This window comes from Sorex araneus, chromosome 4, assembly GCF_027595985.1.
Source record: "Sorex araneus isolate mSorAra2 chromosome 4, mSorAra2.pri, whole genome shotgun sequence".
Taxonomy (NCBI): domain Eukaryota; kingdom Metazoa; phylum Chordata; class Mammalia; order Eulipotyphla; family Soricidae; genus Sorex; species Sorex araneus.
This window is the reverse complement of record NC_073305.1, coordinates 194,349,559-194,372,391: the sequence shown is the minus strand read 5'-3', so window position 1 is coordinate 194,372,391 and position 22,833 is coordinate 194,349,559. Positions and strand designations below refer to the sequence as shown.

The window sequence follows — 22,833 nt, the reverse complement described above, 5'->3', positions numbered from 1 at the left end:
CTTCCTTCCTTCCTTCCTTCCTTCCTTCCTTCCTTCCTTCCTTCCTTCCTTCCTCCCTCCCTTCCTTCTTTCCTTCCTTCCTTCCTTTCTCCCTCCCTCCCTCCCTCCTTCCCTCCTTCCCTCCTTCCCTCCTTCCCTCCGCGCTTGGCTAGCCCATGCCATGTCCTTTGTTGGGCCCCTGCAAAGACAGAAAATGATGCAACTCTCTCTGCCTTTCTCTCTGCTTCTCTCTCTCTGCCTCATTGCCACTTGGCCTCTGTTGGGACACACTGGTTTGCAGTGATGTGTGTGTCTGTGCATGTGTGTGTATAAGAGTGAATATATATGTGTTTGTATGTGTGTGCACTTATGTTTCTGTATGAGTGTGTCTCTCTGTGTGACTCTGTGTATAAGCATGTATATATGTCTGTGAGTAAGTGTGTGTACTTATGTCTCTGTGTGAGTGTGTGTATAAGTGTGTATATATATGTGTCTGTGTGTGTGCCCATGTCTCAAAGTGTGTGTGTGTCTCTCTGTGTGACTCTGTGTGTGTGTGTGTGTGTGTGTGTGTACTGGGAAGGGCAGAGGTGACTAAAGGTCAGAGCCGAGGGTGCCACGATCCGCTTTGTGCCCTCTGCCCCTCCTGTCCGAGGACCCCGGCACTCAGTGCCCTTGGAGGCCCCGAAGAGCCTAGAGCAAGTGTCGGTGTGTCAAAGTGAGGAGCCCGTGGGACCCAGACACAAGGGCCCACTCCGGGCTTCCTGTGGGGTCGTGCTGCTGTGGAACAGGGTCCTCTCCCTGAAGCACCCCACAGACCAGGCGTTGGGCATCCAGCATTCCCGGCCCTGAGCCAAGCCTGTGTGGGCCCTGCTGCTTTGAGTGCTCCTCCCGCAATGGTGGGGCACAGGGGTGGGGCTTGAGCTTCTTCTCTTGTTTCAAGTGACTTCTAGAACATTTCTTATTGCTTTTTGGTTTGGGGCCACACCTGGCGGTGCTCAGGGCTGGCTCTTGGCTCTGCCCTCAGGGATCACTCCTGGCGGGACTCGGGATATATGAGGTGCCGGGAATGGAGCTTGGGTCAGCTGGTGTAAGGCAAGCGCCCTCCCCGCTGTGCTACCTCTCTGGCCAGTGTGTCTGAGAGCTGCCCCGGGCAAGCCACGTGATTGCCCTCAGCCCTGGTTCCTCACAGCAGTGGGAATCCAGACTGAGGAGGGCCGGGGGCAGTGCTCAGAGGGCTGGAGCCTGATGTGCCTGGCAGCTGGAAGCACAGATCTAGTCCTCGGTACCTCAGTCGGCAGAACTGCCAGGAGGGGTCATGAAGCAACACACTGGGAGGGGCCCCCAGCTCAGCTCTGCGGGGTGTGACTCAGCGGCTCCGCCCCCAGCCATAGACGAAATGAGCAAGTAGGATTATGGTCGTGTGTGTGTGTGTGTGAGAGAGAGAGAGAGAGACAGACAGAAGACAGAGAGACAGAGAGAGAGCAGAACAGAGACAGAGACGAGAGAGAAGACAGAGAGAATGGAGAGACAGAGAGACAGACACAAAGAGAGAAAGAGAGAGAGAAAGAGTTTGGCCGCCCCCGCGATGGCTCAGGGTGGGGGATTCTGCACTCAGGAATCGCTCCTGGCAAACTTGAGGGACTGTTTGGGGTGCTGGCAATTGAACCCAGGTTGGCCGTATGCAAGGCCAGTGCCCTACTCACCATACACCTCTCTGGCCTCAAAAGTAGGATTATGGACTTGAAAATGTTTTGTTTTCTTTTTTATTGTGGAGGAACCATGATTCAGAAAGTCACTCCACACTGAGTCTATCCTACAGTGTCTCGGCACCAGCCCTGTCGTTCCACTCCTGTCCTGTGCCCCGCCTGCCTCCCTGATGGCGCATCTTTAAGTTTAGTCAAACGTTATCGCAAACTTTAATATGGTTTAAAGATGTTTCGGCCAACTGCTGCCAACGAATGCCATTGGGCTTCTTCTCTAGTTTCCCCACCGCCCCGTCTCTTCCCTGGCAAGTGTCTGTTTGGCCTTTGCACCTCCCCTTGTTTGAAGCAGGAGAATTCTTCATCCATTCTCCGTTCCAGGCCACTGATGGCTTAGTCCGTGGCTTCTCCAGAAAAGGCTCTGAGCTGGGTGTGCCCAGATGACACACGTGGAGATTCCGGGAAATGTCACGACTGCCTCTCTCTGCGCTGCTTCCTGGCTGCTCCCCGGAGATTTGGGGCTCCTCGGGCCAGGGAAGGGCTGAGGCTAGAGGCAGGGCCCGGGGCTCTGGCTGCAGCTGCTCTCTGCAGGGTCCTCTCCTCAGCGCCCTGATCTCGCACCCACCTGCACCGGCTCTGCATGCCCTTAGGTTGGTGTGCAGGACGCTGTGATGCTGCTGGGCTCTTGGGTTCTCTGCTCTGGAACCTTCTGGTCTGGAGAAGAGGCACACTCCAGGCACCGCCACCCAGCACCCCCCTGCTCCCCGCAGACCCTGCCAGCAGCCTCAGCCTTCCCGCTCCCTGTCCCTTTCCTTCCTTCTCTCCCTCCCTCCCTCCCTCTCTCCTTCTATTCCTCTCCCTCCTTCCCTCCCTCCTTCTTCCTTCCTTCCTTCCTTCCTTCCTTCCTTCCTTCCTTCCTTCCTTCCTTCCTTCCTTCCTTCCTTCCTTCCTTCCTTCTTTCCTTCCTTCCCTCTTTTCCTCCTCCCTCCCTCCATTTCTTCCTTCCTCCCTCCCTCCCTCCCTCCCTCCCTCCCTCCCTCCCTCCCTCCCTCCCTCCCTCACTCTCTTCCTTCCTCTCTCTTTCCCTCCCTTCCTTCCTTTCTCTCCTCCCTTTATCCCTCTCCCTTCCTTCCTTCTCGCTTTCCTCCCTCCCTCCCGCTTTTCCTTCCTTCCTCCTTCCCTCCCTCCCTGCCTTTCTCCCCTCCCCTCCCCCTCCCTCTCTCCCTTTGTTCTTCCTCCTATCCCCTTCACCTTCCATTTTCTCTCCTTTCCTCTCACCCTCTCTCTCTCTCTCCCTCCTGCAATGACTTTCCAAGAGGGGGTGCAGATGGGGATAATCTGCACAAAGAGAGACTGGACTGGGCTAGGAAAGGTTGGTTCCCACCATCAGTGGCCCTCCCGAGGTGCCGTAAGGGGAGCAGCAGGTGGGGACATCAAGGTGCTGGCGGGAGCCCTGTGTCTCCAGCTCAGCCCTTGGCGCACAGCGGGCTTAGTTATTGCTGTTCTTCGCAGCTCAGAGTGTTTCTGCAGAAGGGCATGTGTCAGGGGTGGGAGGCGGGACTCTGGGTGCTTTTCCTGTTACTTAACCTTTATTAATTTTGGGGGTGCCCAGCTGGCAGCGCTTGGGGTTGAACTCAGGCCTCTGGGGAATGAGGTTCAGTCCCTTGAGCACCCCCAAGCCCCCCTTAAACCTATTTCAGGTCTAGCACAGAACTGGGTGTGGCCTCCCAAAACAAAATAATCATTAAAAAAAATGACAGCACTGGGGCTGGAGCGATAGCACAGCGGGGAGGGCATTTGCCTTGCACGCGGCCGACCCGGGTTCAAATCCCAGCATCCCATATGGTCCCCTGAGCACAGCCAGGGGTAATTCCTGAGTGCAGAGCCAGGAGTAACCCCTGTGCATTGCCAGGTGTGACCCAAAAAGCAAAAAAAAAAAAAAAAATGACAGCGCTGCCCACATGTTTTTCGTGAGGACTGTTCTGTGGGTCTGACATAAACCTCTAGGAAGAAAGAAACTGTCAGGGGCAGTGTGTCAGGGCGTGATGTGGGGGCGTCCTGGCGAGCTGGAGCCACATTCCCAGCTGTTGTTTGCAGCCTCAGCACGGGGAGGGAATCAGTGCTCGCAGCCCAACGTGGACGTGGGGTCTCGCCCAGAAACAGTCCCTTACCCCAGAGACCCTTGGGATTGTGCGGGCTCATCCCCAGGCGGGGAGCTTCCTTCTAGGTGGGGTCCGGGGCCTAAGACAGGCTCTGAGCATAGTGCCCGGAAACAGGGGCCAAGACAAGTGCGGCCCCCAGAAGGTCCCCCTGCCCCCACCAGTCCAACCTGCTAGAAAAGACTTGCTCTCACGTTCCTGGTGATTTCCTGCTTGATTGTGAACCCTGTGGATCCCAGACACGGGGGTGGGGGAGAGACTCCCCAAGAGTTTTTCTTTTTCATACTACATGTAGGCTTATATCTCAGCTTGAATTTATCTGGCACTAAAGTGCTGTGTTCATTTTCCAACTCAAAAATATCTTGAAAATCTTTCCAACTTTTTGCCACCTCTGACATCATTTATTTTAACCAAGAAATATTTTTTTTTGGACTGGGGAGATTGCTCACAGGGTGGAGGGCATGCTTTGCATGTGCACACGTGGGTCTGACCCCTGGCACTGCATGGCTCTCCGTGCCTCTCTGAGCACTGCTGGGTGAGGCGCTGGTGGGTTTGAGCATTGAGCTGTCTAGTCTGAACCCTCAGGCCAAGGCTTGCCAGGAGTGGCCGCTTGGATATAAGCTCTGTTGGGGATCCCACCCCAACAAAAAATGTAAAGGAGTGTTTATTTTAATTTTACCCAAGATTGTAGGTTCTTCATGTCCTGTGACTTTTCTCAAGGTCAAATAAAGCCTGATGCCTGAAAAGCTCAGGTGAATGCAAACCACAAACCTCAGTTCAGCGGGGTTATTGCTCACTCATCCACCTGTATGTTCATTTGTCTATCCATCATCTATTCATCCATCATCACCATCCATTCTTTCATCTGTCCACCATTCATTCATCCACCCATGCATCCAAGTTATTTATTCATCACCATCCATCAATCACCACCCATTCATCCCTCATCATCCACCATTCACCATCATCCACCATCATCCACCATCCATGCACCCATCACCCACCATCCATTACCATCCATCCAACCATCCATCTAATTTATCACCATCTATTCATCTATCTATCCATCTGTTCTATTCACTGATCCACCATCCATCCATTCATCCATCATCCATCTAATCATTCATCCATCCACCATCCATCCATCCAATCTATTTATTCACCATCATCCCATTGATTCATCCACCATCCATGCATCCATCCTCCAACCATCCAATCTATTAATTCATCCATCATCCATCCATTCACCATCCATCTTCCACTCTCCATCACCACCATCCATATGTGTGACTCTGTGTCTCTTCCCGTATCTGTTCGCACGTACTCACACATGTGTCAGACAGTCCTGAGGATCTAGACACATTTGAATGCGTGTGATTTTGTTAGTCATCATTTAGTTTTAATTTTCAGTGTCTTTCTGTGAGCAATTCATTCTGAAATATTTAGGGTGTGAACTGAGGTCACGCCTGAGTTTCCTCTCAGATGTATTAACAGAGCCCGAGGAAGGAGGAGGGGAGGGAGGGGTCGCTGTGTGTTGGGGACGGCCCTGGGAACCTGAGCCGGGGAGGTTCCTCCTGCTTCCCTGGATTTGGAACTCTCCAGAATTGGAAATGCCAGAACCACTCAGACTATCTGAGCCCAACACAGCTGGTGCCTGAGGGTCCCTCTTGAGACAAAGCCCAAACACTTTCAGAGGCTAAGGTGGGGTGCAGGGGTGGGGGGGAGGTGCAGCTTGCAGCTTGCCCAACGCTCTTCCTAATCATTCACAATTCCTAGCTCCTGGTGCTAAAAAAAAAAAGCCAACAACTGCGGCCAGCTTTATGGTGGGTTATCGGCTGCTCCGGGAAGCGCTCCCCTCCCCCTCCTGACCTGTCCATCAGGCCAGCTCTGTCTCTAGCCCCCTCTGGCAATCCTGAACGAGTGGCATGCTACTCACTCTGGCGGGCTTTCCTGAGCTATTCTCTCACTCCTCGCCCCAGGTTCTCTAGGTTCTCCCCCAATAACTCTGCTTTTGCTGAGCAATTGCTCCAGGGTCACCTCCTCCAGCAAGCCCCCCTTGATCTCTCCTGCCCTGTGTTGTCTTGGCTGCGTGTGGGGGCCTGGCATGCAATAGGGACTGTTATGGATAAATACCTGAAATTCAGTTGTGTCGCTGCCACTTGACCTCCCTGCCTGCCTTGGGAACAAACGCTCCCAAGCGTTTGTTGGGGAAGGAACCTGTCCCCAACAGCTGAAGCCTGAGCTTCCAATGGGGCAGAGGCCTCCAGTCCCAGAGCTGGGCCCACCTGCGGAGGTAGGGGAGGGGCGTGCCGGGCCTCTCCTGGAGACTCACCGAGGCTCACAGTGCTGCAGCTGAGGCTCTTTGTCCCGAGAGCTCGCCCTGAACCTCTCTGGACACGAGGATCACCTGGGGACCCAACTGCCCCTGAACACGGGTGGGGGCGTTCGGAGCGCCAGGTGGTGCCCATGTGTCCTGGGCTGCGCATCCTTAGATTGGCGCTGAAGCAAGCTTTCGGGGCGGGCCCAGGCACCTGGAAACACCTGCAGCCTGTGAGGGCATTTAAGGCCATCCGGGGGCCCTGCAGGCTGTGGTTCCCCGCTAGGTGAGTGCTGGGGGTGTGGGGATGCGTTCCTGGGAGAGAGGGTCAGGCTCTCTGACCTTGGGGCACAGTGCGGGGGGGCCCATGACTTGTCTCCAGGGCATGGGAGCTGGTGTGGCAGTGCCAGGGGCACCCACCCTGAGCCTGCAGTCAAGTCAACCGCGTTTAAGCACAGGGCGGCCCGTGGACCTCCCCCGCCCCCCCCACCCTCACCTAGAGTTTTCCCACACTGTGAGGGGATCATCCTGCGGAGATCCTGTCTCCTTCCTTCTGGGGACACCTGGGATGGGTGCTGGAGGGTGCCCACCTGTCTCTCCCATCAAACCCAGCTTCCTCCACGTTCGTGCACCCCAGGAATCCCATGCCAGGTGCCCTGGGCACCCCCTCAGTGGGGCTCCCTGCTGGGCCTGCCCCTGGATGGGCTGTGGTGGGTCCCCCTCCCACCCCACGGAGGGGTCTTAGTTCAAACTAATCTCCCCAACGAGGCGACTGATGACCATCACATCTGAGCCGAACTAACGTCCAGAGGCGGCTGCGTCCCTGTGAGCAGAGAACCAGGTTGCAAAACCACGTGAGTTGCACGTCCCTTTGGGTGCCCTCAGGCCAGTGCCGCTGGGCACACAGCTTTCGGCTCCCCTGGGTGGTCATGGTTCCTTTCGGGGGCACTTCCTTCTCCCAGGTGGGACGTGTCCAGCCAGAGTCTGCCCCTTTCTGGAAGCCTCTCTTGGAGCTGAGCCGTCATGGTTCACCACATTTCCCAGTTCCTACATGCTCGTGAAGCTTAGCTAGATCTAGGAATGTGCAGAAAAAGCAAAATGGGCTTGAAAATGTCCCCCAGAGACTCAGTGATTTGGTGCCACTAACTGGACTTGTACAGCCCCTTTCCCTTCTCCAGACAGGAAGTACAAGGCTGCAGCTCGGCATCCAGCGAGCCCCTGAGCCTCTCAGGGTCCAGGGGTTGGGGGACGGGGCTCTGACACTCAGGACAGAGTGTGCAGGAGTGGCAGGGCCGGCCTGGGCACACGTGTGCATGAGGCTGTGCGTTGCTGAAGTAAGTTTGGCGCTCGGGATCTCCGAGAATTGAAAGAGGCTCCCGGCTCGTGTGGTCTGTTCGGGGAGCTGGAGGCGGCTGAAGCACCTCCCGGGAGAGCCTCAGGATTTGCAACTGTCCTTAGCCTGTACCCGTGACGGGCTCCCTGCGGGCGCTCACTCTCCCAAGTCGTGCTTTCTCTTCCTTTGCTTTCCCCTCTGGGTCTCCACTTGGCATTTGACTTGAAGGAAGGTGGCAGTGGTGGGCGCTGCCGGCTCCATCCCCCGCAACTTTCCTGATGCCGGCCCCCTTAGGACAGGACAGGATGAGTGGCTCCCTGCGGTGTGGTCCTGGACCAGGCAGGGCCATGGAGCGCCCCAGGAACAAAGGAGCCCCTCTGAGCCCCACTGGCCTCTCTGGCGGCAGGCTCAGCAGCAGTGCCGTTCCCTGAGCCCAGCGGGCCACTTGGAGAGGGACGTGGTGCCAGGCGGCCGCGCGCATCCCCGAGCATTCCTGCCCTCGGTTCTTGTTGCCTAACACAGCGGCCTCCGGCTTCCCGGCCTCACCCCGGGGTTCGGTCCGCTCCACAGCCTCGGCTGTTTCCTAACCGGCCTCACTACAGATGTCAGACAGAGGAGGCGGGAATCCCGCCCTCATTCTGAACAACTGTGGGAACTCGGGGAGAGGGTGTCTGAGATGGTGCAGATCCTACCTGAAAAACAGGGCACCCTCTAGCTCAGAATCACCTTAGTCCTGTGTCCAATACATGAAGTGTTTTGGCCCCGCCTTCCCGTTCTGGCCCCCCAGGTTTGGCCAATGCCGTCTGTGTTTGCTTTGGAGATCCAGCCAGTTGCTTCTTATATCCAAGTCTCTTGGCCCTAGTTGTGACAGGAGCTAGAATATTTCTGCAGTGAGGTTTGCAAGGGGGTCCTGATCAGGTCGTCCAAGCGACTCTTTCTCATCCTCAGGGAACAGGATTTGAGGTGATGGTCGTGGGAGCCCAGTGCTATGTGTGCCAACCTGTCTCTCTTCTTCCGGTTGCTTCTGAGGCATGGTTGGGGGTACAGCTACCTCTGGCTGGAACTGGCTAGAGGGTCTCACCATGCTGTACTCAGGGGCTCCCTGTGGTGCTTGGGGGAACATATGCTGTGAGGTATTGAACCCAGGCTCCGGCATGCGAATGTGCCTCAGCCCTTTAAGCAATCCCTCCCACTCTCCTGCCAGAATTTTTTGTCACACTTACCTGATACTTGAGATTTTAAACAAATTATTAGGTTTTGGGGCCACAACCAGCCGTTCCCAGGGCTCCTGGATCAGTGCTCAGGCATGACTCCTGGCGGTACTTGGGGGATCACATGTGGCTCTGGGGATCGAACTCAGGTTGGCTGTGGATGAGACAAGTTCTCTACCCTTTGTGCTACGGCTCTGGCTCTTGGCCGTGTGTGACTGCAGTGAGTGCTCCTCCTTGCTTTAAGCCCGTTTCTGTGGAGTGCTCCTCCTGCAGAATAGAGAGCTACGAAGGACACTGGGAGTGGGTAGAGGACCCCTGTCCTAGTTAACAGGAAGTTGGGAGCTTTGGTTATGATTTTCTCTGACCCTTGGACACTCCGCCTCCTGATTGGGCCATGCAGGGGCCAGTGGTGATTGGTTTGTTCCAGGAAGTGCTCTGCAATTTGTGCTCAGCAAACTACGGAGACCAAGGCTTTAAAAACCAGCCCAAGACTTAGACCTATACTAAGTTCCTCCCAATTTAGGGAGTTTCTTTTCCTCTTTTTTCTATTCTCCAATAAACTTTTCTCTAAAAAAAGAAAAAAGGGAGGGACTGGAGCAATAGCACAGCGGGTAGGGCGTTTGTCTTGCACGCGGCCGACCTAGGTTTGATTCCCAGCATCCCATATGGTCCCCAGATCACTGCCAGGGGTAATTCCTGAGTGCAGAGCCAAGAGTGACCCCTGTGCATCACTGGGCGTGACCCAAAAAGCAAAAATAAATAAATAAATAAAATAATAAAAAATTAAAAAGAAAAACAAACATCCCAGTCACCACCAGAATCCTTTGCTTCAACACCAATCCCTTCACTAGTGTCCGCTTCCTCCACCCATGCCCACCCTTCTCCACTTGCCTCCCGCCCACAGGTCTGTCTCTACGAGGGACTCTTAAAAATACATGTTTCTGCACTGTGGTTTACAGTACTGTTGCTGAGTTTCATCCTCTACCACCTTCCAGCACCCAGGCATGCGTTTGTAATCTCACGATGACTAAAACACAAAGAAGCCCTTTGCGCCACTTGCTGACCCATTTGTATAACTGGGCCAGCTGAGGCGCTGGCTTAGGGATCTGTTCTGGCCAGGTCGCCACTGTGACTGGCCGTGCCTCTGACACAATTGCTCTGTTGTATATTCTCTTTTCTTGGTCCCTTGCCAGACCTTGGTTCTCTTGGGCCCAAAGGTGTCCCTGAAGACTCGCTTCTTGTTCTGTTCTCTCACAGTCTGTCTCTCTCTGGGAGAAGACAGTCTTTGCTCTCCACCCATTTCTGGACTTCCCCAAGTCACCTACACCATCCTGTCCGAATGGACATGTCTAAACGAGTCCTTCGTGCCAAGATTATTCCCTGTTATGCTCAGGAAGAGTCTACTAGTCCTCTCTCCAGTTTCCACTTTTCTCTTCTGTTGTCTGACCATTCTGTGTACTAGAAAAGAGGTATTTGTGGCTTGTTAGAAATCCTGGGGCTGGAGCGACAGTACAGCAGGTAGGGCATTTGCCTTGCATGCGACCAACCTAGGTCGATTCCCAGCATTCCATATGGTTTCCCAGCACTGCCAGGAGTAGTTCCTGAGTGCAGAGCCAGAAGTAACCCTATGAATTGCCGGGTGTGACCCCAAAAAAAGCAAAAAAAAAGAAAGAAATTTTATTTCCTGTCTCCGTGGAGGAAGTTCGGCCTGGGCCTTATCTGAGCAAAGCCCTCTCTGCTCATTGAGGGCAGCTCCCTTGGGACTTCTCCCCTGCAGGGGTCAGAAGCTACTTCCTGCAGGCTCCATGGTGAAGGAACTGCGGATTGCTCCCCCCTGGCCAGTCCCCCTGCTGGGGGACTCAAGGGGGGAAGACAGAAAGTATTGGGGGTGAAAGGAGCCACAGAGAATATGAGTGGTTGGGAAGAGACATAGATTCTTTTGTTTTTGCTTTGGGGTCACACCCCTGGTGCTCAGGACTTTCTCTTGGCTTTGAGCTCAGGGATCCCTCCCGGCAGGGCTTGGGGAGCCATCAGGGATGCCGGCATCAAAACTGGGTCAGCCTTGTGCCAGGCAAGTGCTCTCCCCACTGTCCTGTCACTCTGGCCTCAGGACAAAGTCTAAATTAGGAACAAACGACGGAGGTGAAGAGGACTAGGGCCACCTCTCGTAGGGTGGACACGGGGGTGGACGGGGGTAGGTTTGAGCATCCTGCTGGACCCGTGGGCGACCAGCAGGGGAACAGGCAGTCAGCTTTTGTGTAGGGCACAGGCTGGAGTGAGGCAAGAGTGGAAGCAGCAGGAGCAGTTGGGAGGTGGGCAGGAGATGATGGCCACTTGTGTGGGGGACAGGAAGGTGGCTGGACAAAGGACAACGGAGTGGGTCATGCTTGAGACCATCCTGGGCCAACGTGATGGTAGACTGGGCATGGGAGCAGGAGCCCCTTTTTCCTTCTGGAACCTTCGTGGCACCTCCATCCTACACAGATGGTCCTTCCAGACCCCTCGGATGCAGCCACATGGAGGGGTTCTGTGCTTCCAGCATGGCTGAGCCAGCAGAGCCTCGTTCAGGCACCCGGCGAGGTTTCCTCTATTCCGCTGCCCAGGCTGGGCCCCCAGCTCCCTCTGTCCCTGTGGTCCTCTGACCTTGGTGGCGCAGCCTGTGCTCTCTCCTCCCTGTGTCGGTGCTCTGCGCTGCTGTGACACCAGTCAGGAGTCAGGTGGCCGGAACTCCACAGCCCCCCACTCTGTCCTGCTCGACAGCCACTGACTGTCCTGCCTGCAGGCCACCCCGAGCCTCCTGTCAGGATGCCGCAGACCCTAGATGTTCCCGAGGAGAGACGGAGGAAATTCAAGCACCTGGGCAAGGATGCGCCGGTGAGTACGCGGCCGCACAAGGTGCAGTGGGGACCATGTGGCTGATGCTGTGCAAGTGGGGGACGCGTGGCGGTCAGCATTCGGGTGACAAGACAACTGTGGAAAAAAATCAAGGCAAGGTTTGTGAGTATCAACCGGATGCTGATTCCAATATCTTGGGTCGCTGGTGGTTTTCCTGATAAAACAGGGGGACGGGGACCTGAGGTCGTGGCATGAGAGTGGCGTGCTGGCGGCCTGGGCCCCAGACTGCGCTGTGTGGATCCTGCCTCCGCGTCTCCAAGCTGTGTTGGCTCATCTCTGACCAACAAAGTACCTGAGATTGGCTGGAGCTTGGGTGTCCCCCCCCCAACACACACACACCAGTGCACACTTCCCAGCACCAGTGTCCCACCACCAGTGGCTCCCACCTCAGCCACATACTCGAGGGCTTTGCACCCTGGTTTCCAGATCTGACACCGCATGGTCCCCCAAGCACTGCTGAGCATGACCCCCAGCACCACCACAGATGAAGGGGGCAGAGGGGGTGAACTCCCCTGGGGCCATAAGGGAAGAGTATGGAGAAGACAGATGTAAAAGACTCTGCCACTTACCGACGGTGCAAGACTCAACAGCCCAGCAGTGTACTGGCTCTCTGTGGGACATGGAAAAGCTTATTTAAAAGAAAACGTGTGTGTGGGCCCTCCCCAGCACCCAGAGACCACTCCCAGTGAGACCCTGACTTGTCGTGTGGGCCTGAGGCACAAGGTCCCCTAAGGCTCCTCCGGGCAGTGCTCAGGGATGTGTGGCAGGGATGTAGCTGGGGTCTTGTGCTTGCCAGACTTGCTCTCTGACCCTCTGAACTGTCTCCCTGTAAAGGTCCTGCTCTTCTCCTGGTTTGGGGTCGCACTTGGCAATGCTCAGGGGACTTATGTGGTTCAGGGGACTGAGCCCAGGTCCCCTGTATGCAAGACAAGTGCCTCCCTGCTGTACTCTCTATGACCCCTAAATGTCCCCTAAACCAGAATGGAATCTTGTTTGAGGAACCAGTAGAACCTAATACCTGTTGTCTTCCTTTCAACTTATCTTTAAAAGTCTTCCTGCTAATGGGGCTGGAGCAATAGCACAGTGGGTAGGGTGTTTGCCTTGCACACGGCCGACCCGGGTTCAATTCCCAGCATCCCATATGGTCCCCAGATCACCGCCAGGAGTAATTCCTGAGTGTAGAGCCAAGAGTAACCCCTGTGCATCTCCAGGTGTGACCCAAAAAGCAAAAAAAAAATCTTCCTGCTAAAACTCCTCCACCCACAAGAGATCACTTCCCCAGGGCGCTCAATAAAACTGTCAAGTCTGGGTTTTGCTTGAGATGAGACAAAAGGATTCTCTTTTATAAAGACACCTTCAGCCTGGTGTTCAAGTAAAACCCTTGGGACTGGTTCGAGATGAGCAGCCAGCCGGCTTCCCTGCTGGTGGAGGTGGGGGAGGGGCAGCGCACCTGGGGTCCGACCCCCCTCCCCCCAGCTGTAGGCCCTGCTTGCTGCAAGTCCCCAGCCCTGGAGACACAGGCTCCCCACGGTGTGCCTTGAGTCCTGGCCTGTGAGGGTAGACCTAGCTCTTCTTCCATCCGGGAGCGGGGTTTGGCTGCCCTACGGTGGCCGGAAGCAGGCGTCTGCTGAGGGGGCCCTGGGAAGCTGTGCTGCCTTCCCTCTCCGGCCAGTCGCATGGAGAAACGCCAAGTGGGGTGCTTTGAACGCGCCTTCAGGAGTTGACCACTGTCCTTGACCACTGTCCCCCGTTCCCTTCTGTCCCCTTCCTCTCCAGACGAGGCGACAGCAGCGGATAGCAGTCAGCCTGGAGCTGCGGAAGGCCAAGAAGGATGAACAGGCCCTGAAGAGAAGGAACATCACCCACGTCTGCCCTGACCCAGCTTCTGGAGAGTCGGCCAGAGAGGTGTGTGGGGACCGGTCACATAGGGCCGTGCGTGTAAATATGTCCTCGGCTACTCTGACTGGAAAAGGTTCCGGCGATCCAAAACGGATAAGCTGTCCTTGAGGGCCCTCAGGGAAAGTGGCAGTGAGAGCGTAACGGGTGTTGTCAGAAAGCCAAGGATTGTTATCTTTGCGGCCAAGAGTCGGTGGGATCATGGATGTTCTCAGAAGGGATGGAGGAAGTGTCACTATGAATTGAAAGTCCACTTGTTATCCCTTAGCCAGCAACAGGATGAGAGGGCTTAGGAAAGTAAGTTCCCGATTTCCTGGTCGTGCAGATGTCAAGTCCTTCCCGGTACTCAGGAGCTGTGTTCCGGCTTCCTTCGCTAGCCACCCTAACCAGCTGACCTCCGGGAAAAGACTGTTCTCGTGAATCTTCTCTGGCATATGCCAACTTGGGGGGGCATTCCCTCCTTACTGTTCCAGAAGGTTATCCAGGAGCCTTTATTTATTTATTTATTTATTTATTTTTAGTTTTTATCTTTTTAACTGAATCATGTGCAATAGATGCCTACAAAGCTGTTCATGATTGGATTTCAGTCATACAGTATTCCAACACCCGTCCCTCCACCAGTGCACACTTTCCAGCACCAGTGTCCACAGGTTCCCTCCCATCACCCCCACGCCCATCCAGGAGCCTTTATGAGTCACTAGTGTGGCGCTCGACTCAGCTGTGGGTGGACAGTACATGTGGCTGCTCTTGGAGGCCAGAGACTGGACCTGTCCCCCAGCCTGCTCCTGCAGTGGCCTGCGCCACTCTCTGAAGTGTCTCGGGCTCCAGAGGGTTCCCTAGGAGCACCCCCACACCTGAGGAAGATGAGGCCACGGGATGAAACTCTGAAAGAGATGATGGATTCTGAGCAGCCTTTGTTCTCTAGCAGCATGTCCTCACCAAAGTAGGGTTTAAACAAGGAACCCAGTAGTCACTTCTGGGTTCCACCTGAGCACTGCCGGGAGTGAGCTCTGAGCATTGCTGGCTGTGGTCCCAAAACCAAAATCAAAATAAAATTGTCAATCTTGGTCAGATTTCCTCACTTCAGAGAGCCACTATAGCAGGCAGGGCGCTGGCCTTGCCAGTTCAATTCCCAGCACCCCATACAGCCCCCCTGAGCCCTACCAGGAAGGACCTCTGAGTGCAGAGTCAGGAGTAAGCCCTGAGCACTGCTGGGTGTGGCACAAAAACCAAATAAAGACAGAAAGTCAGACTCATCAAGCGGCCCCTGCCCACTCTGCGCGCTGGTGACCAAGAGTCTGCTGCTCTCTTCGTGGGCACTGGGTACGAAGGGACTCTCCTGAGCTGTCTGTGCGCTTGTGCTCTTTGCCTCCGCGTGCTGCTTTCAAGGCCCAGCTGTATTGTTGCGTGTGTCAGCTTCATTCCTTTGATGGCTGACCTGCTTTATTGTACAGAGATGCCATATTTTATTTATCCATTACTTAGAAGACTTTTAGGCTGCTTCCATTTTGGGGGCCTCAGATGATAAATGCTGCTATCAAATGTGTGTACAAGTTTTCATGTGGACATGTTGCGTGTATGTGTAGATACACACATACATATGTTTAAAATTCTCTTGGGAGTATGCCTTCTGTTAGAAATGCTGGGTCATAGAATCATTCTGCGCTTTACTCTTGGAGAGTTTCCACTGATTAATCCCGAGAACCTATAGGTTTTTTGTTGTTGTTGTTGTTATACATGGTGATGCTCAGGCATTCCTCCTGGCTTTGCACTCAGGAATTACTCCTGGCGGTGCTTGGGGGACCATATGGGGTGTCAGGGATCGAACCCAGGTCGGCCATGTGCAAGACAAATGCCCTCCCCACTGTACTATCACTCCGGCCCCAATATAGATCTGTTTTTAATGTTTGTAAATGGTGTGTGAGTGGGGGAAGGGATTGTTTTGCACGTGCATGTCCAGTTACCCTAGGGTCATTTATTGAAAAGTCCATTCTCTCATTGAATAGTCCAAACATCCTAGCTGAACTCCAGTTCATAGAAAACGTGAGGGTTTATTCATGGACTGATTTATTTCACCAACCTACATTTTAATTTTTGTTCATGGTGTTTGGGTCACACCTGATTGTGATCAGGGTTTTACTCCTGGATCTGCCCTCTGGGATCACTCCTGGTAGACTCAGAAGACCATACGGGGTGCTGGAGATCAAACCCAGATCAGCACTGTGCAAGACAAGCACCCTACCCATTGTACTACCCCTCTGATGCCCATTGAACTATATTTATCCATACCTTTATTCCTATCCTAGTATAACCCAGATATAATTATTATAACTTTGTAAGAGGTCTTGAAAGTAGGAAGTATAACTTTGCTTGCTTTAAAGATTGTTTTACCTATTCAGTATCTCTTTAATCTCTGCATAAGTTGTATATTTGATTTGTTAGTTTCACTTCAAAGGAGATCAGATTTTGATAAATATTGCATTAAATCTATAGATTAGAAGAATATTGCACATTAACAAATGAAGTATTCTGATTCTTCCTGTGGCTTTTTCTCTGCCTCCTTCCTATCATGCACGTGTTGGCATGTTTGTGCCCCCCCACACCATGCAACTCTGTTAATTTTCATCACTTTTTGGCGCCTGGGGAGATAGCGCAGCAGGCTGTCTCTCCTCCTTGCCTTGCATGCAACCTACTCAAGTTTGATCCCTGGCATCCCATAAGCTCCCCGACTCTGCCAGGAGTAATTTCTGAGCACAGAGCCACCAGTAACCTCTGCGCATCAACATATCCAAAGCAAAAATAACAATTTATTTTTATCACTTTTCTTTCTTTGGATAATCTCATCTGACATATTTAGGTTCAATGATTGCATATTTTGTCTGCTCAAATCCACTCTTGAGCCTCATCAATGAGTCTTTCACTTCAGCTATTAAATTTTGTAATTCAAAGAATTTTTCATTCTAGAATTTCTGTTTAATAGAAATTTCTGGATTCCTTTAAATAGCTTCTGTCTCTTTATCAGTATTCTCTATTGGATGAAATACCTTTCTCCCACTTTCCTGTGGCTTCTTTTAAATCATTGGGCTACACCAAGTGGTCATCAGGGCTGACTCCCTCCGCACAGGGATCACTCCTGGCAGGGCTCAGGGGAGGACCCTACAGGGTGCCAGGGGATCAAACCCAGGTTGGCAGTGCATAAGGCAAGCCTGTTGTACTGTCTCTCGGGCCCATGAAAAGTGAGGTCCTATTGCTCGAGCCCCTCCCGTAGTTTTGGTTTTTTTTTGGCTTTTTGGGTCATACCCTGCAATGCACAGGGGTTACCCCTGGCTCTTGCACTCAGGAATTAACTCCTGGTGGTGTTCAGGGGACCATATGGCTTGCTGGGAATAGAACCCAGGTTGGCTGTTTGTAAGGCAAATGCCTTACCCGCTGTGGTATGGCTCCAGCCCTCTTATTTTCTTACATGACTTATAAGTTCTTCAATAAAGAAGAACAGAGGATTCTTTTTCTTTTTTTTTCCAGCTGAGAACTCCTAGCCTTCTCAGAATGGGAGTGGGCAACCTCCCCCACCCCTAGGCCCACAGCAGGTTTTTTTTTCTTTTTTTGCTTTTTGGGTCACACCTGGCGATGCTCAGGGGTTACTCCTGGCTCTGCACTCAGGAATCACCCCTGGCGGTGCTCGAGGGACCATATGGGATGCTGGGAATCGAACCTGGGTCGGCCGCATGCAAGGCAAATGCCCTACCTGCTGTACTGTCTCTCCAACCCCAGCCTCGACTTCTGGGGTGGGGTTGATGGAGGAGGAACAGGGACCTTCTGCAATAAGTGAGCCAAGTCCAGTGACACAAAGAGAATCTTCCAAACTGGATTTTTTCAGATGGGTCAAGAGATTCTCTAGGAATGAGGCTCTAAAGGAGCAAGCTCTGGGGCTGGAGTGATAGCACAGTGGGTAGGGCGTTTGCCTTGCACGCGGCAGACCCGGGTTCAATTCCCAGCATCCCGTATGGTCCCCTGAGCACCACCAGGAGTAATTCCTGAGTGTAGAGCCGGGAGTAACCCTTGTGCACCGCCAGGTGTGACTCAAAAAGCAATAAATAAATAAATAAATAAAGGCGCAAGCTCTTCCTTCTTCCAGACTGTGGCTAGCAGGCTCTTGGTTTTCTGTTCCTTTTTTTAGTGGGGAGGAGGCGGAGGGGACCGCACGCAGCAGTGCTGGGAGCCATCACCTGAATGCTTTTATGGAAGAAAACTCACGGGGCTCCCTACACTTCCCTTCTCTTCTCACCAACAATCGCTGGCATGTTCTTTCCACATGGGTTAAAGGCACAGGGGCGCCATCCACGTGGGGCTAGAAATGCACCCCCCCAAGCAGGGGGAGAGTGTCCCACAGATCAGTAAGATCAGCACATGCTGTTTGCTTCAATGTCGACCAGCCTGCGGGTGGGATGTCCTGCTCCGTGGGGCAGCTGGTTAGTCCTGGGTGCCACACCTGGCGATGCTCAGGGGTTACTCCTGGCTCCACACTCAGGAATTACACAGGAATGGTGATCAGGGGGTCATATGGGATGCCAGGAAATTAAACCGGTGCGAGCAGGCCCCTCCCTGCTGTGCTATGGCTGCAGCCCCAACGCCAGCTGCTTGGACTGGACGCTTCCTAGTTCCTTTGTCTTTCCTTCAGATGACTTTCTCCCTGCTGGACATCGTCAGCGCTGTAAATACCTCAGACCCAGACCTCTGTTTCCAGGCCACGCGGGCAGCCAGGTATCAGCGGGGATCTTGTTTGCTGTAGTTCTGCAGCTCCAAATGAGCCCCAGGGGGCTGTGGGGCTTCTCGGTGTTAGCAGAACGTCTGCACAGCCCACGGGAAGGCTGGGCCTTCCTGAAAGGGGGAGCGAATTATCCCTCTAGACTGTCCTTGAGAATAATTTAAGATCTACAAAGTGTTGTCAGAGATGAATTGCTTCATTCAAATTGGCCTCTACAGGCGTCTCAGCTCATAGATAATAGCCAGAGGGGAGAAATGTCGCTCTGTCGCAGCAAAGTGCCACCCATTGCCATCGAGGATCCAGTAGGCCCTGCCCGGCTGAGCCTCCTCTGATTTAGGAACGCCTGGAAATGCGGCAAGGAGCTTCTTCCAGATGCCGCTCAGGGCTGGGTTTCTCTCCCCCCCTCTCCCTCTCTCCTCCCTCTCCCTCCCAAGGAAAATGCTATCCCGAGAAAGCAATCCTCCCCTGGAGCTGGTCATCAAGGCAGGACTGATTCCCAGGCTGGTTGAGTTCCTGAAGTCGTCGCTTCATCCATCCTTGCAGTTCGAGGCCGCCTGGGCTCTCACCAACATCGCCTCGGGGAACTCAGAGCAGACCCAAGCCGTGGTGGACGGGGGCGCCGTCCCCGCCTTGGTGGCGCTCCTGTCCTCCCCGCACCTGACCGTGTGTGACCAGGCAGTGTGGGCGCTGGGAAATATAGCAGGTGAGCACCTCCCTCTGGGTGTAAGGGAACCGGCACAGGATGGGCTGGTGCAGGCAAGCTCAGGGGTGAGAGCCCAAGGTGAAACGCAGGGATGTGGGGACACCTCCCAAGGCCACAGGGCCCGGCCTGCAGTCCGCGTGGGTCTAGGATCAAGGTGCAGTTCTGGGGCCCAGGCATATGGGGTTTTAAGGAACCCAGGATCCTAGAATTCCCAGAAAAAATGATCAAAAACGTTTCAACATTTTCGCTAGCTTAGTATACAAGTCTTAGTTTCATCCTGGGCCACAGAATGTAGCTCAGGTGGTCGGGCCCAGGCCCCACATATGCAAGACCCCGAGTTTGATCCCCAGCGCTGCAATTTCTTCTCCCCCTCAGGACTGCTACGAGTGGCCACCCACAATGCCAAGGAAGACTAAAGTATTTTTCCTTTAGTCTTTTCAGTCTAGTATTTTACTCAAGGGGAGTAAATCTGGGGCCCTAGCTGCAGTGTGAGAAGCTCCCGGTTCTGGCTCACGGCACACACCAGCTCGATGGGGTCCCTTAGGCCTCTGGCTGCTGAAGGTCAGCCAAATATTAGCGATTTCACGTTCAGAGAATCAATAACCCCCACTGCCCGAATCAGCAAAGGCAAACAGCATGATTAGACCTCGAGGGGGGCTGGAGAAAGGCTGAGCATACACACCGGGCAGGAAGTCGGCTTTGGAAGTGCCTGCAGAAATCCGCCCCCTCTTTCCGAGACCACTTTTTGCATGCTTGAGGACAGGATGGGCAGTGTGGGCAGAAAGCCGCCACTCATGCCCTGCCTCCGTGGGGGAAGGGTTACCGACGGAGACCGGTTTGCAGTGGGCGTCCGAACCACAGCCGTGGGGCAGGCTAACAGCCCAGCCTGTCGGCCGCCGGGACTCTGCTCTATGTCTGGGAGCGACTTCTGCAGGCAGAGTCTGCGGGAAGGTCAGGCCAGCTGGCAGGGGCTCGTCTTCCTGAGACCCATTCTGTGAAAGGCTGCTGGGCGTTTTGAGAACTTTCTGGGCGCCGTTGGCTCCGTTCTTGGCTACAGCCTCTTTGCCCATCAGCCACTGCTGCGGGGGGCCTGCTTTCTAGCCCCCAGCCCGGCCGCTCTGCTGACCCTCCTTGCCCAGCCTGGGAGTGGATTTTGGCCTCTCACCCTTGCACAGACTCAGTAGTCCTGGGGTGATGGCTGTGCCATTGCCAGTGTGAGGCCCTTGGTTCAATTCCTGGCTTCACTCATCCCCTGAGCACCAAGCTGGGAGTAGCTCCGGAGCGACGCCGGGTGTGGCTCAACACGGGAAGGGAGATAAGTCACCCATTCCTGGGCCTCTTTGTTCTTTCTTCGAATGTCCTGTTCTTGTCTGTTCACAGGGGACGGGCCAGTGTTCAGGGACATTGTCATCTCAAGCAATGCCATTCCCCACCTGCTCTCCCTGGTCTCTCCGACCACACCGGTGAGTGCCTTTGAGTTAGGAATCTGACGATGCAAATAGGTGCCCGACGCTGGCAAATGGGGCTCGTTCTTTGGAATCACTTCTGAGTGATGCTGCGGCTGCCTGCCCCCCTAGGACTGCGGTGTAAACAGGACCAGCTCCGAGGATCTCTCTGCGTAGAGATCAATCCAGATTTTCTCAGGTGTGCAGTGCTGACTGAGTTCTTCAGGTCCATAAAAGTTTCCCTAAGCTTGCAGCCAAAGCTGACTAAATTTGGTTCTACAGGCACAGACAGACGAGTGAATGCCCAGTTCTCTTCCCAGATTCCAAGGGCCTCTAGAGTTGAAGTTTTGTATGGTGTGGGTTGGTGTGCCAACAACAGAGAGCCCTGGATTAGAAGCTAAAGATTTGCCTCAAGAATAAGAGTGGGATGGGGGAAAGGGAGAGGAAGGAGTGGGAAGGGGAGGGGGGAGAGACGTGTACGTGGTTAAGGCACTTATCTTGCCCACAGCCAACCTCGGTTCAATCCCCGGCACTGCATATGGTCCCCTGAGCACCACCAGGAATGACCCCTGAGCACAGTAGCCCAAGTACTACCAAGTGTGTCCACAGTAGCCCGAGTACTATCAAGCGTGTAGCTGAAGCCTGGGGGCTACCTGCTAGCCATCCAGGTGGGAGAGACTGGATGGTGCCCCCAGGGAGCCTGCAGAGAGCAGGATGAGGGAAACCTTGAGAGGGTCTCAGTAGGAAGTGAAGCTGCTGGCGTCAGGCCATAGCAGAGGGAGGGGCTGCAGCCAGTCCCCGGAGTTCTGCTAGACTTGGGAGGCAGAAAGAAGCAAGGTGAGGGGCTGGAGCAATAGCACAGCAGGTAGGGCATTTGCCTTGCACGCTGCTAACACGGGTTCGATTCCCAGCATCCCATAGGGTCCCCCGAGCACTGCCGGGAGTAATTCTTGAGATGCAGAGCCAGTGCCCCCCGCCCCCCAGCAAGGTTCAGGGGAGACAGAGCCTTGAGTCATAGTGGAATGAAGGGGTTTGTCTGCAGCATGTGTGTGAGGCCCCGTGGCAGGTCAGGAAGTGGACACACACGCATGTGCCATTCAGCCAGGTGAGACCGGCTAGAACTGGGGGCAGCAGAGCTGCAGTGACCAGCACTTTCCACAACCTGGTCTGCAGTGTTTGTCGTTACGAGGCCACAGTGCAGTAGAGCCGCAGGGACCATCTGGCCTCTGCAAAAGGAGAAATGTGCCTTCTGGCCCTCTGCAGAAGGCTCCCACCCTGCCCTATAGGGGGAGGAGGAGGTCAGAACCAAGGCCCGGGCGCTGACATTTAGAAGTCAGGCAGAGCCTCCAGGCCTGCTGGGAGAAACCGCCCGCTTGGCGACGGGGAATTGTTCAGTGGCAGCAATGCCTCTCCATGAGTTCCAGGGCCAAGCACGTGCTCTGGCTGCCCGAGGCCCTGGGTTCCATCCCTCGCCAGAAAGTCGTTACCAGGAAGGAGCTGATGGTGTCACCAAGTTTTAGGTACGAAACAGTCCAGAAGGGCTTGAAAGGCACAGGGGCGGCTGCGCGGTGGGCAGCAGCTACAGAGATCCTAAAAGACTGTGGAGTGGCAGTGCGGGCTCGCCCAGGAGGCCAGGGAGCCCGAGACGGGCAGGAGCATCCACATGATCCCGGCAGCTCTGAGCCCGCAGCCGTGGGGAGGTGGAGCTGGGTGGCAGAGGCGGGGCTGCGGGCCGAGCGTGTGATGCTGCTCCTCAGTGTTGTCAGCGAAGTCGTCCCCAATTGGGTAAAGGAGAAGAGAGCTGATGAGTATTCTGAACCACCGGGAAACACTTGAACCAAAACTTCGAGGCCCTTCTCTAGGTCCCTAGCATACGTCGCTCCTAGGATAAGTTCCTTTTTGAAGCTCAATAGCATTGGTTCATGCTGGTCAATTATATATATGATAATATATATAACTACTAGCGTTGCTCAGGGGACCATATCGGATGCCGGGGATGGAACCCGGGTCTGCCACATGCAAGGCAAAGGCCCTCCCCACTGTGCTATGATATTGGCCAGTGGCGGCCAGGCCACTGGCATCGTCTCCTCTCTGCGCCGGGCCCTGCTCTTGTTGTAGGTCGCGTGCCTGCGGAATGTCACCTGGACCCTGTCCAACCTGTGCCGGAACAAGGACCCGTACCCTTGCGAAGCGGCCGTGAGGCAGATGCTGCCCACCCTCTCCCAGCTCCTGCAGCACCAGGACGCCGAGGTGCTCTCGGATGCCTGCTGGGCCCTGTCCTACCTCACCGATGGCTCCAACGAGCGCATCGGCCACGTGGTGGACACGGGGGTCCTGCCCAGGCTGGTGGAGCTCATGGCCAGAGCAGAGCTCAATATCTTGGTAAGCGCTCCGCGTTGTGCCGGCCACACGTGGGCCTTGAGATCCAGG

The 22,833-nt window shown here is 54.6% G+C and overlaps 1 protein-coding gene across 1 annotated transcript in view; it reads left to right on the top strand.

Moving 5' to 3' along the window:
- Positions 1 to 22,833, top strand: part of KPNA7 (karyopherin subunit alpha 7) — a 50,926-nt gene that overhangs the window by 17,612 nt on the left and 10,481 nt on the right. Inside the window, exons 2-7 of the mRNA XM_055136539.1 lie at positions 11,460 to 11,573; positions 13,371 to 13,499; positions 18,169 to 18,251; positions 18,690 to 18,958; positions 20,339 to 20,421; positions 22,522 to 22,785. Of these exons, the coding sequence (XP_054992514.1) occupies positions 11,505 to 11,573; positions 13,371 to 13,499; positions 18,169 to 18,251; positions 18,690 to 18,958; positions 20,339 to 20,421; positions 22,522 to 22,785 (897 nt within the window). The 5' untranslated portion in view covers positions 11,460 to 11,504. The remainder of the gene's footprint in view (positions 1 to 11,459; positions 11,574 to 13,370; positions 13,500 to 18,168; positions 18,252 to 18,689; positions 18,959 to 20,338; positions 20,422 to 22,521; positions 22,786 to 22,833) is intronic.